The sequence below is a fragment of the Molothrus ater genome, chromosome 22, assembly GCF_012460135.2.
Source record: "Molothrus ater isolate BHLD 08-10-18 breed brown headed cowbird chromosome 22, BPBGC_Mater_1.1, whole genome shotgun sequence".
Lineage (NCBI taxonomy): Eukaryota > Metazoa > Chordata > Aves > Passeriformes > Icteridae > Molothrus > Molothrus ater.
In genome coordinates, this window is record NC_050499.2 from 2,386,854 (window position 1) to 2,400,914 (window position 14,061).

At 42.6% G+C, this 14,061-nt stretch overlaps 1 protein-coding gene across 1 annotated transcript in view; it reads left to right on the forward strand.

Annotated features, from left to right (window-relative positions):
* Positions 1 to 14,061, forward strand: part of PKNOX2 (PBX/knotted 1 homeobox 2) — a 106,234-nt gene that overhangs the window by 89,379 nt on the left and 2,794 nt on the right. The window contains 5 exon segments of the mRNA XM_054517119.1: positions 1,898 to 2,086; positions 8,636 to 8,768; positions 8,844 to 8,941; positions 10,853 to 10,972; positions 12,696 to 12,772. Of these exon segments, the coding sequence (XP_054373094.1) occupies positions 1,898 to 2,086; positions 8,636 to 8,768; positions 8,844 to 8,941; positions 10,853 to 10,972; positions 12,696 to 12,772 (617 nt within the window).

The window sequence follows — 14,061 nt, forward strand, 5'->3', positions numbered from 1 at the left end:
AGAGAAATGGAGCCAGATGAAGGAAAAAGAATCTAAAATTTGAGGAAAGGAAAACCTATTTCTGTACATATAAAGATGAAACATCACCAGCAAATAGTCAGTGCAGGAAATGTATCCACACCAGCTATTTTCAGGTTTTGTGTGGTTTCTAAAAAAAAAACCCACATCACACCAATCGTGGTTTTTAGGCATATTCTGAAGAAACTCTTGCTGCCAAGGTGACCATGGGCAGTTGGATTGATCCCACTGATGCCATGTATGACCTTACAGACTTGATACATTCATATTCATATATTTCTGTATCTGTTGCTGTGTCATTCTCTGTGTCTGTATCTCTGTTTATCTGGGTTTGCCCTGGTTCTAGTACATAGCTGGGTGTATATTTTCTATCCAATGCCCAGAAATCCACCAAAAAAGGAGGAGCCATGCACCTCAGTGTGGGTAACCTGCATCAGGACAGAGGAGATGGTTGATTTGATGCTGCAGAAGCACATTCCTGTTGGTGGGAGGGAATTTTGAGTTAAAAAGACTTGCAGTGCTCAAAACTCAACATTTCAACCTGGACCCTTTTCCTCTATTTACATTTTCCTTATTTTGGTTGTTGTTATTCTTTGGGTTTTGTTTTTCCTTTTTTTTTTTTTTAACACCACCCATTTGCCAGAAATTGGTGATGGCACAGCAGGGCTGAAAAGGCCAGTGGCATTAGCTATCATTAGAATAAGAGTCATGTATTCCTCGCTGCCAAGATGCACATAATTAGAAATTAGAAAAAGGTCAGATCTCACCATTATCAACTCAATCAGCTGCCGAGTGCCACACAGTCAATTAATTCAGCATCTGTATTTTTTACAACCCCGCGCACGTACGCCGTTGGACTGTAACTCTTTATCCGGACAGATATACGACGCAGCGGAGCAGGGACATAAAATGAGACCCTAAGCAAATGAGCTGAGATAATTGAGAGATTTATTTTTTTACATATATGTGTCAGGTCTTCTTGCCTTTGCCCTTGAATATTGACTTTCATGGCCGGTGAGCCCTGGGAGGATGCGGAAATCCTGGGCACGACACCTCCACCTTGTGCTTTGCCTGCGTCAACTGCTGAGGAGGGGAAAATAAAAAGAAAAAAAAAAAGAAAAAAACAATAAAGGAAGCTAAATAAAAGATTTTTCCAGCCTCAACCTATCATCCCTGTTGTTCACCAACCAAAAATTCACTTTCTCTGTCGTGAGCTGCCACAGGAGTTTGGCCCTGGATTTTTCAGGATGTTTCCCAACCATGGCAACTTGCAGTTTGTAAAGATGACCACTAAAATTTGCAAGTTAAAAACACTCTTTGAAATGCAAAGACGCTTTGTTACATAAAACCGGATTTATTGCCCCGGAGTGAATAGCTGAAATTTTATATATTATGCAAGATTTCAAACAGCGGCTGTAAAACTTAAGGTTTCAGCTCGGCGAGAGGAATGTTTTATGTGTAAATTTTTTAAGGTTTATGGGGTACGTTTTAATGAGGCCCAGGCTTTGCACCAGCAACAGCTCACGGCTGAGTTGCAGCCCCGTAATCTTGTTAGAAGAAGTGGTCTCCAGAGAATAACCAAACACTTTTCAACAACGAGGAGATTGGCTTGTACTCTTTTTTTGGGGCATGGGGAGCAATTCCCATGAAGGCAGTGGTGAATTTGGTGAATTTTTTCCTCTTGGATCTCGTCTGATTGATGGGCAAGGAAAAGGAATGCAGATATGCAGAGGGATGGGCTCTGGGATGGGTTTTGGGCAAGAATATTCATTTCTTGTGCATGTTGAGAAAGGAAATGAATTTCATTCTGCTGTAGGGGATCGGTTCTACGTTAGATTTTGGGGGAGAATATTGATTTTAACTTTGTGCCCTTGTGCAGATGGTGAAGGCCATCCAGGTGCTGCGCATCCACCTCCTGGAGCTGGAGAAGGTCAATGAGTTGTGCAAGGACTTCTGCAACCGTTACATCACCTGCCTCAAAACCAAGATGCACAGTGACAACCTACTCAGGAACGACCTGGGGGGGCCCTACTCCCCCAACCCCTCCTCCATCAGCCTCCACCCCCAGGTAATGCCTTGAAGTTCCTCTCCAATAACCATTGTTGCACTTTGGCCAATGGGGACTTGCCAACAAGGCTTCAGACTTCCTCTACAAGAGCTGTGGCCTCCTGAAAAAGTGATCCCCAAGAATTAAAAAAAAATCCTGTGCCTTGCTCATAGAGTGCAATAAATGATGTTGTGGTGACTTTTTTCCCTTTATTTTGAATTTTTTAAGTCCTTTTTTGCATGTGTTGGCAGAGCTGCAACCCCAATGTTTGTGGCTCTGCAAGAGACTCCTAAACTCTAATGTTGCAGCAATTAAATGTGAGGGCAAGGGAGCTGTGCAAGTGTGTGGGAATAGAAACAAGAAAGTTGCATTTTTTAATGAAAAAAATTGTTGTTGGCAGGAAGGAGAGAAACATCAGGATTTTCTCTACTGTTTCTCTCTCACTTTTTGTTTTAAGGCAGCTCAAAGGATTTTTGGGTCTCAGGTAACTCTTTCTGGCTTCGCTGCTCCTTTTTGTGTTTCAGCAGATCTTGCAGTTCTCCCCCAGCATGATCAACATTCCCTTTGCTTCTTCTTTTGCACAATTTGGATTTTAGATGGGAGAAGAAGACAATTGGTGCCTCAAGGATAGTGGAAGAGTACAAGGAAATGCCTGAGAACTGCAGAAATATCACCTGAAGTAGCCAAAAGAAGTTGAACCTTGGTGGCTTTTGGGGCAAAATAAGGGATTGTAACTCAATATTCAGAAAAGAAGCTGCCCATGGGTTGGGGTTTTCATGTGCATCTGCAGTGCAGGGAATAAATCTTGGCTGCTTGCATCCCAAAAATCTTGATGCTAGATTGTGTTTCCCTAGGGCATTTCCCTCTCTCAGGCACTTGACTTTTGGGGTAAAAAAGTAGAATTTAGGGTTGCGCAATCCCACCAGAAATAACTGCAGTGAACCCAAAATAACCCAGGCAGCTCCTGGAGCTCTCCCTAAAAAGGAGGCAGGTGGGGCCTTCTTAGGGCTTTTGGGGCATTTTTAAGGCGGTGGAAAGGAAAATAATATCATTTTTAGCAGCTCAGCTCCAGGTGCTGCAGAGTCTGAAGCTCCCAACATGATGAGGGAAAAGCCCCCCAGAAAAGTTCAGTTTTTTATTTAGGTTCCCTGAAAGCACCAAACCACTTAATCATTGATCTAAGAAACCCCATCCTCACTCTATATTCTAATAATCTCTAGAAATAGACTTATTATCCCTTCGCTGCTTTATGGAAGCATTCCTTATGATCAAAATTAGCAAGACACTTGCATAAAAGAGAACAATAATTGCTCAACGAGCATCTCGTTTGTAATTTATTAGTTTCTATTATTGTGCATTGCCATGGCAACAGCTCACATCCTGGGTGATGAGAGAGATGTTAGATATGAGCCGACAAAGCTCCCGGTCCCAGCAAATGGAGATGCACGTTTTTTATCAGTAATTTTCATGAAAATAATAAGTGAGGGAGTTAATGAGATGGAAAGCCGTCCTGTGGCTATTGTGAATTTTCCCCCCCTCCTTCCTTTTTTTTTTTTTTTTTTTAAGTGTTGATCTAATTAGAATGCATCGGTCAGGAAAAGTAATGAGGATTTAGTGTCTCACAAAGAGGGGGGGATCATATCAGAAAATTAGCACAAGTCTTTGGAAAATAATCAGGCCCATGGAGAGGCACCAAGAGCTTCTGATTCCTGGAAACCCAGAGCTGCTGCCATTTCCCTTCTGGGCCAGACTTGAAAGTTGCGGAATTCAAGTGAGGATTTGGAGGCAGTTGTGAAATAAATGGGAACACACCCAGGAAAGACCCAACTGGAGGGGAAATGTTGGCTCAGCCCTGAGGGATTTTCAGCAGGTGGAGCTGAAATATTCACAGTGATGGCCCATGATAGAGTCACCATCTCCTCTGGTCATGGGATAAGGATGACAGAGCAGTGACAACACAAAGGCAAATATTTTCCAACTACACCATGCCAAGTGCTTGAGTGCTTCAACTCATTGAGTCTACTTGAGTTAGCATGGATAAAAAAGGGTGGAAATGCTCCATATCCATCAGTTGAGTTTAGAGGCTAAGGATGCTCCAGAGAGCTGAAAAATCATGGGATTGTTTAAAAAATGGCAAGTGGGATCATTTCTCTAATTTTCAGCCTGTTGGTTTCATGCTGAGGGGAGGTGCAAGAGCAAATAGGCCATTAATTCAGGATTAAAAAAAAATCTAAATAATGAAATGTAATTAGTATCAATGAAGGAGGTGTCCCAGCAAATAGGTTTTCTTAGGATTTGGAAAGAACATCAACCATTTTGCGTTGAGATACACCAAGTTTGTCATGAAAGTGAAATATTTCAGGTTTTGGATAAGTTTTTTACCAAAGGACATGTTAAAAAAATTATGGGCACACAATAACAAGGATATCAACCAAAACTGGGAAAACAATGTCTGGACCTGTCAAAATGTCATCTCAATGGTGAATTTGGTGAATCTGTTGGATTTCCCTGGTGGATCCAAAAAGGATGGTCCTTTGCCTGCTGCTATTTCTGCTTTCTAAGATGGAAAACGCAAGAATTTTTGGAGGTGCAAAGTGTCTGAGATGATGGGAAGATGAGAGAACCCCCAGACAAGGTGTTTTGACTGTTGCTGAAATCTTCTTATGTTGCCAGATGATTCCTGGTTTTGGCCAAGTTTGGGTGACGAGTCTGGAGCTTTCCCATGTGATGAGTCTTCCCTGAACTTTCATTACCAAAGATTTTTGTACCCTCTTTTCTCCATTGCTTCCTCATTTTGTGCTTTGCTTTGTCTTGTGATTGGATCATTTCCTCTTTGTCCTGCAAGTCCACCAAGCAATCAGTTCCTCTTCATTTTTTGTTGGTTGATTTTCACTTGGCTTCATTCTTCTACCTCAAGTCCTCATTGAGGGACTTTTTAGCCCACTCCCTTAATTTAATGAGTATTTTTGAGCTGTTTCTGACCAGGATGGGAGAGGGGAGGTCCTTCTTTTGTGGAAGAGGGAGGAAACCAATTTAAATCTATGTTTAATTTCAATTTTCCTTTGACATCAAAGGTGTCCTCACTGTTCTCCACTTGCAAGAAAAAAACAGTTGCAAAACCAATCACATTGGGGAGCACAGTGCTGCCAGGGACATTTAAATGGAATCAAATTTTGGTTTTTCCAGCTCTCATTTCAAAATGGCAGTGTTTGAATGGGCATTTTCAGGACAGCGTTTCTTCTTCTCAGATTAGTTCTCCACAGAATTGTAGTTTGGTGTGGGTTGGAGGAGACCCTAAAGCCCAACACCCTGACAAGGGCAGGGACCCTTCCACTGGCCCACGCTGCTGTGGCTGCAGGTGGACAGTTGCTTTGGTGGGACTCAATGCAGTTCTTCTCTCTATAGTTCTTAATTTATCCAAGTTTGCCCTGTGAGCAGCCCTGCATTCCTCTTTATTTAAAGCCAACTTTTTTCTCATCTCCGTGCACACATCCATTCACAAAGGAGCCTTATGAATTATCTTGCATGCCTTTGAGTTTGGCCATCTCTTTCTTGGCAAACCCATGGGTTTCTTTTTTTTTTTTCTCCAGCTAATTCCAAATATCCCCCAGCACAAGTAATTTTCAGATTTAGGATGAGACAGATTTTGACACGTGGTGTACCACCCACAAATGAATGTCTGTGTCACAAAGGACAAGGACAAGGACAGCAGCTCAAGTAGCACTGAATTTTAGCACTTTCTTACAATTTGGCACTTGGACATTTTCCTTATTGTAAGAAAGGGCTTTTTTTGTGTCATGTCCCTGATATTTTTCTTCATTGAAGTGACTTTAATTCAGAGAAATCTTGTTTTGCTGTTGATCAGGGCTGAGATGTGGGTCTGCAGAGACACCTAGTGATGCATTTGTTTCCACGCTCAGATTTCAAAATTGCCAAAAGCATTTCAACTTGAGGGTGGTGCAGCACCAGCACAGGGTGCCCAGAGCAGCTGGGGCTGCCCCTGGATCCCTGGCAGTGCCCAAGGCCAGGCTGGACAGGGCTTGGAGCAGCCTGGGACAGTGGAAGGTGTCCCTGCCATGGCAGGGGGTGGAGCAGGATGAGCTTTAAGGTCCCTTCCAACCCAAACCATTCTGTGATTCCATTGACTTCCTTGAGTCTCAGAATATAAAATATATAAAATATTTTCCACTGCAGAACAGAACAGCCTAGCAGAATTTGGCTGACATTTGCAATCTGAGGCAATTGGTATGCAAAATATATTTTTTTAAAATCTTCTTGGAGATATCTCTCTATATTTATTTGAAGGTGGAGCCTCCACTTCCATTGGGTCACTTTGGTTTCACCAAAGTTCTGTTGCAGAAAGAACATTAATTCCTTTAATAGCTCTTTCTAATAATTACCAATATTCTGCCTTTTTGGACACCAGTGAGATGGTGTTGGGAGAGTTTTCCTCTACACCACAAAAACAATGGCAATTTTTATCATCACAAAATACTGTTTAAAATGCCTTTGACCACTGTATCTGGAAACAGCAATTTCTTATTCCCATTTTCTGATATTCCAAGTTGCTTTTTCCCAACACACTTCCAAAAATGGTGTTCTGGATGCCCTTCTTTAGGAAGAATCCTGGAAAAACAAGGCAGGGGAGGAAAGCTAGAGGTCTTCAAGCTGCTCCAAACTTTGGCTGCACCTGGAAATATCCAGCTGCTTTTTGGTGTTCTCCTGGACCACATTTGGTTTTTTATGAATATTTCCACCGTGTTCATCAGCTGGATCCTTTGCCAGGGCCAAATCCAAGAGTGTGCAGAAGAGACTGATTTTTGCTCTCTATATCCTGAGAGATACTCATTTCTCAAACTGAAAACTACATCCCCCAGAAGACTGGAGGTGGGGAAGGAATACTAAAAAAATGTCCAAGTATTTGACAGTCCTATTTGCATTTTTAAAATTAATTCAGCTGTGGAAAGGAATGTCTGGGAATCGAATGAAAAATTCGCAGCAATTGCAGCAAAATTTCCAGATAAGAAAAATAACAGAAGTAACTTTTGGCAGAGGCATTGGGTCCAACATTTTGGAAATGGCATCACAGGAGGGGAAAGTGCCACGAGGGGGTTTTAATAGCAAAAGCCTGACATTTATTGAGAAGATGGCACAGGCAAAGTGATGGTGATTGGTGGGGGAAAAGTTACATAATGTGATGGGGAGAAGGGGAAAAAGGAACAGACCTCAGGTTCCCCCCCAGCAATGGGAAATGCATTGAAGGGGACCCAGAGCACCCCAGCTCCCCAGGAACAGCACAGCCAGGTCTGATGTGACGTGGGTGGGTTTGGTGCATTCAGAGTCCATCTCTGGAGTTCTGGCACCTGGAGAAAGGGAGCTGCAGCCTTCCCCACCCTGATCACATTTCCTTGGTTGGCTTTTCCAGTATCATTGCACATTACTAATCCAGGGAATTCTCTTTCCTTAACCCAAATCATAGGATTCTTGAAGAAATGCATCAAAATGTAGGGAAAATGAATAAAAGGTGAATAAAATCCTCTTTGTTGAAATTATGTTCAACACTTGAGAACTAGCTGGACACCAGGGAAGTGGTACAAAATGGGAAAGTCAGCAGTAAAACTGCACAAAAAAAGTGCAGTTTTATTTCTATTCCAGTTAGGTGAATTATAGACATGTAGTTATCTTTGGTTTATTTTAAAATGATCATTTAATCAATATTACCAATATTATTTGCAAAATTCTGCCCATGTGGAAGCTTGTAGTACATTGCCCTGTATTCCCCTGTAGCCTCAATTGTGGCACTCCTCCCTTCCCAAAATGTCACATTAAATACTCAAATAGTCATTTAAATATTAAAATAAATAATCAAATAATCATTCCATTTGGGGTCTTGTGGTGGTTGCTCCAGAGATGGACCTTAAAGTAAAATTACAGCTTTTGACTCAAAAAATTGCCCATTTTTGCAAGAAATTAGCTTAAAGCTTCAAGAAGTGATATCAATGGGGTCATATTATTACTAACTTCATTTTTTTACTCTAAGGTAAACTGTGGTGCTCAGCCTGAATTTTAGCAAAGGTTGCATCATCCAGTCCCAGTCAAAGCACCAAAAAAAGAGAAATGTTAAGAAAGAAAAAGATAAAATAAATTCCTTTTGGTCCCTCATGATCTTTTTTTTTTCTTTTCATATTTTTTTATGGAGAAGAATGACTGTACAAAGGAAACAAGTCTGGTGGAGATGCTAAATGGGGGCTTTGCAGAGCATAAACCTTTATTTTTCCGTCTTTTATTTGCACTTGCAACAAACTGAAAAATCCCATTTCCTGCCATTTTTCCCCATCGAACCACCAATAAAAATAAAAAAAAAAAATTAGAGGGGAAGAAAAAAGGAAACTTTCAGGCTGAAATGGGTGTGTTTGTTGTTTTGTTTTGTGCAGGAGATGCTGCAGAAAACAATTTCCTGCCATTTTTCCCGTCGAACCACCAAAATAAAAAAAAAATAAATTTGGGGGGGGGACAACAAATGAAACTTTCCGGCTGCAATTGACGTGTTTGGTGTTTTGTTTTGTGCAGGAGATGCTGCAGAGCTCTCCAGCAGCGCTGCCGCCGGCCTCCAACCCCCCTGCGGGCATCGTGGTGCCCGCGGCCACTCTGCCCCCTGGCAACCTGGCCATGGGCACTGGCAGCAGCTCGCCCGCCGTGCCAGGTATGCGGAGCAGGGCAGGTGTGGGCAGGGCCACCCTGGGGGTTTGGGTGCCCCCACACGTGTTTTTTGCCATAGGTGGAGCCTTGTACCAGCCCGTGACCATGGTGACGTCGCAGGGCCAGGTGCTCGCCCAGGCCATCACCCCTGGTGCCCTGCAGATCCCCAATGCCCAGGTAAGGCCTTGCCAGCTCCAGGCTGGCACTGCAGCAGGCAGAACCCCCCCATTTCTCCATAAATTCAATCCTTGGAGTGTCTTAAATTTTTAATTAGCAAGAAACGTTGATTAAACCCATCTGCCAGGTGCCTTTGGGGTGCCTAACAAATTATAGCAATGACCTAAGAAGTTATAACAGTGCTTATATTATTGTTATAAAATATTACAACATATAATAATAATGTACATAATATTATTTAGTGCAATATATAACATGTAACAATAGCTGTTATTTGCAAAGTATGAAAGAACATGGTATTTTATTCTGTATGCTTTATTATATGTGTGTGTGTATATATACATATATACTGTGCACTGTACATATTGCATATTTTATACTCTATATTAATAATTATATATAGGATAGGATATTAGATAGATGATAGATAGATAGATAGATAGATAGATAGATAGATAGATAGATAGATAGATAGATAGATAGATAGATATTATGGATGATATTGCTGATATTATTGCTGATATCTATCTATAAATCTATCTATATATCTACATATCTATATATCTACATATCTATTATCTAATCTATCTATCTATCTATAAAAATAGATATTATTGCTGATATATTATAGATCTGGGATCCCTGGCATTGCCTGTCCAGCACAGCAGTCATGGCACTTGTGGGAAAGGCTCATTTTTATGTCTTCCTTTCTGAATTTGGGGATATTTTTCAGCCATTTGCTCTGGTTTTATTCCTTTTTTTTTTTCCCCTGACATTGCAATGAGTTATGCAATGATCCCTGCACTCTTGCAGTGAGACAATGATTTGGAGCAGAGCTGGATTTATTAGCACAGCTTGTCCATGAGCTCTTCCCAACCCCAGGAATTTGGAAAAAAAAAAACAAACAAACCTTCAATTTCTGTAACGCTGCTTCCTGGGGGCAGAGCAGCAGAAATTCACCCCCATTATTCCTGAAATGCCCCATTTTAATTGCAGGAGCCTCTTATCAAACAATCAATAAACAGCATTTTGAAAAGAGGTGCCACCTCCCTGGCAGGTTTTTTTTTTTTTTTTTTGCCTGTGCAATGCTTAAAAATTCTCTTTCTATAATATCTCTCCATTGCAGGTTTAAATCTTGCAGCAAAACCCTCTGTGGTGGGAAAAACATGTGCACAGGGAATATTGGGGCAGGGAGAGAGCTTGGACAAGCACCTTTGGATGCTCTTCCTGTGCCACTGGCATGATTTATTCAGCTGCAGCCCAGGGGAATCACAGGGACCTGCTGGCCTGATGTTTAATTCATCCAGGAGAAGTGTTTTGATGAAGACTTGGGGAAAAAAAAAATCCCTTTTTAACTCAAGTGCTTAGATTTCAGTTTGGTTCCTGAATCCTCATTAAAACTCCTCTTGCAGCAAGATGCTTCTTTTTCATTTCTGGGGGGCAAAAAAGCAAATTTTGGCTCAATGGGCATGTCTCTCCTTGTGGTGGAAATCAGCTGGGTGAGGAATATGGGTTTGCAAGGGGTTGGTGATTGGCAGGGGTTTTTTTTAACTTTCATTTGAGAAAATAATCTTTTTATGAGGTTTGGGGGATTTTTAATTTTTTTTTTTCAGGTAAAAGGGTTTTCCTCCTAAAGCACACATTGAAATTGGCCATGGTATCATCACTACACGCCCCAACAGTGCCATTACCCCTTGCAAAGCATTGACAAAAAAAAAAATTGAGATAAAAAATACAAATCCTGGGAGAAAATCTGCATTTATGCAGATTTGGTGGAGCAGGAAATGGTGTTTGGACGCTCCTATAAGTGCCAGGTTTTTTTCACTCATCCCACTCCCATTTTGCTCTTTTTTTTGGGTTGCCCATCACCATGTTCAAGCAATTCTGTCCCCATTCCTTTTGCCCTGACAGGTGAACCTGGATCTCACCTCCCTCCTTGATGGTGAGGACAAGAAGTCCAAGAACAAGCGGGGGGTCCTGCCCAAACATGCCACCAACATCATGCGCTCATGGCTCTTCCAGCATCTCATGGTGAGCACCTCAGCCACCAAAACACCCTGAAAGATGGGGAAAAAAGGACAAAAAGTCCAGAAATTCCCAAATCCAGGTGGTGGTTTGTCTGAATTTGTGTTTGGAGGTGCAAAGTGGTTTGTATTTTGGGTGTATTTTGGGAATTACCATTGTCACTGCAGGTGGGAAAAAAATATTCTCTTAAGGCAGGAAGAAGCACACAAATCTAGATGGGGACTCCTGAGACTTTTTGAAGATGGATAATTGAGCGTTTTTTTGCATTAACAGCTCCAAAATATCCTTTTCTAGCAAGCTGGAATGTGAGAGCTGCTCACAGGTAGGGTTGTAGCACATCAGCCGCCAGTCAAAACACAGAATTGCAAAGTCACCCTGATTTGGGGCATTGGAGATGGAAGATGGAGGGAGCTTAGATGCAAACTGGATATTTTTGTGCATGAAGAGTTCTCTCTCATCAGCAGGGCTGGGAGAAGGGCAAAAAGCCAAGAATCCCATATTTTTTCCTGCATAATTCAGCCAAGAAATCACTTGGAAACTGGTAGCAAAGGCTGGCTCTCCAGGCAGACAGAGTGCTGGGAGATCCCCAAGGCACCAGTAATGCAGAAGGTAACAGCTCCAAGAAGCAACTTATGGAAAAATCAGCCAGGATCTGAAGCAGCAGCAGAACTTCCCAGCCTTTTTTTTTTTGATGGAAAATTCTGGATTTATTGCAATGAGGACAAGAGAGTTGCTGTGATGTGCATCTCCCATATTTCTAGAGGGTACAACTGCAGATTTGTGGGCTTAAAAAGGATTTTAAAGACCTGAAACTGCAAAGCAATTTTCTGCCAAGTGCTAGGAGAAACCCATAGTTTAAGATTTCCAAAAGGGAATTGAAAATCTGCAAAAAATTCTTCTGCTGGATGGTTGGATCTTTGCTCACAGCCCGGTCCTTGTGGTCAGAAGAAATTTGGGCTTCCCCGTGAGATTTCTCCATCTGGTGTCAGAGATGATGTGGTTTTTAACCAAAAAGTCTCATCATTTTACTGGAAGTTTTGGAGCATCAGCAGGAGGAAAGAATGCTGGAAATAATACACCAAAACCAGGATATTTCTGCCCCCAAAATTGCCATTTTTAACCACTGAGGCCCCAGTGGGAATTGAATCTTCAGTGTGCATTGACTTTGGGTGGTGCTGTCAAGGAAATCACAGTTTTGGGGCTAACAGCTGAAAAACAAGTTGTGGTAATTGTCACTGGCTTGGGGCTCCAAAACATGGCTTTGATAATAATTTCATTTCTGGGGTTGGAAAAGAGCACTTTAGCACAGTTGGAAGGAGGTTGCTCAAACTTTCAGTGCTGGCGGTTCAGTGCAGATGTTTCAGGGTGTTTCATTGATGCCTCTGACAATAAAGCAGCAAAAAGAGCAAAAAGCTGCATTTGAAGCACAAATCTCATGTTTACCAACAACCATCACTGGAAAATTCCTAGAGTTAAAAAAACCCAAGAACATTTTCCTTCAAGGAAAGCATTTGATGGAAAGCCTTGGAGAAACCCTAAGTGCCCTAAGCCCTAAGGAAATCTTGATGCTCTTGGATGCCACCCTTCAATCTTGCATTCAGCAAATGCAAGAAGCCACCATATTTGGGGGCGGGGGTTGGGGAGAGCAGGTTTTCATTATTTTTCACTCAGGGATGACATCTTGCACGCAGGGATGCAATCTTGCTACCCCATCTCTCTTTTTTTCCAGCACCCCTACCCCACAGAGGATGAGAAGAGGCAAATTGCTGCCCAAACCAACCTGACCCTCTTGCAAGTCAACAACTGGTGAGCAGATACTGGTGGCCCACTCAGTCATTTTGCTGGCTTTAGGACCTTTTCCACCCTGTTTTGGTGCTGTATGATGCTTTTTTGTGGAGTAACTTGGGTGGTTAAGGCTGATTCTTGGGGTGTCCTGCACAGTGCCAGGAGCTGGACTCAATGATCCTGGGGAGTCCTTCCAACTCAGCCTATTCTGTGATTTTGTGACTCTGGGATTTCTGGGAGATGACCTCAGTGGTGTTTAGTGTCAGCAAGGTTTGCAAGGTCTCAGTGCCCTCTCCTGGCAAATCCAATGTGCAGCATTCTCCCAACTCAGCAGGAAAAATTAATGCAGAACTATAATGTGACTGTCTTGGTTTGCAAAGCCAGGTGTCTGCCAAGGAAGGCAGGAGCCTCCCCTGAAATGGAGAATGTGAAGCCTCCCCACCCCTCCAAATTGCTATAATTTTAAATTAAGGGGCTCTCAGGCAAAAAATATGGGAGCAGGAAATAGCAGTTCTTTAATAGGGAAGAAAATAAAAGGATAAAATAAACAATGCAGTGAACCAAACCAACAGTGCCAGAGTCAGAACCCAGCCTGACACCCTGTGGGTCAGGGTGCTGGCAGCAGAACCATTGGAATTGTGGCTCAGCCCTCCTGCAGTGTCAGGGCTGGTTCTGCTGGAGCAGGGATCCTGGAGAAAGGTGCAGTCTCTTCCTCTGGAGATCCAGGGCAAGAGGCAGCTGTTGTTCCTCTGGGGAATCCAGTGCAGAAGCTGTGCTGGTGTTCCAGAATCTCCAGATTATATCCAGGCAGGAATGCTTGGCTGGTGTTCCAGAATCTCAGATTATATCCAGGTAGGAATGCTTGGCTGGTGTTCCAGAATCTCCAGATTATATCCAGGTAGGAATGCTTGGCTGGTGTTCCAGAACCTCCAGATTATATCCAGGTAGGAATGCTTGGCTGGTGTTCCAGAATCTCCAGATTATATCCAGGTAGGAATGCTTGGCTGGTGTTCCAGAATCTCCAGATTATATCCAGGTAGGAATGCTTGGCTGGTGTTCCAGAATCTCCAGATTATATCCAGGCAGGAATGCTTGGCTGGTGTTCCAGAATCTCAGATTATATCTGGGTGGGAATGCTTGGCTCCTCCCTCTGGGCTCACATCTCCCAATGGGATGCTGTAGTTCTTATCAGCCATGCAGGGACATTCAATAGCTGTTATCAGCAGGTGTCTCCCCAGAGGGAGGAGTGGGTGGAAGAGATAAGGCAAACTGCCCACTTGACAAAAGATAATCTGCCATACAGATGGGAA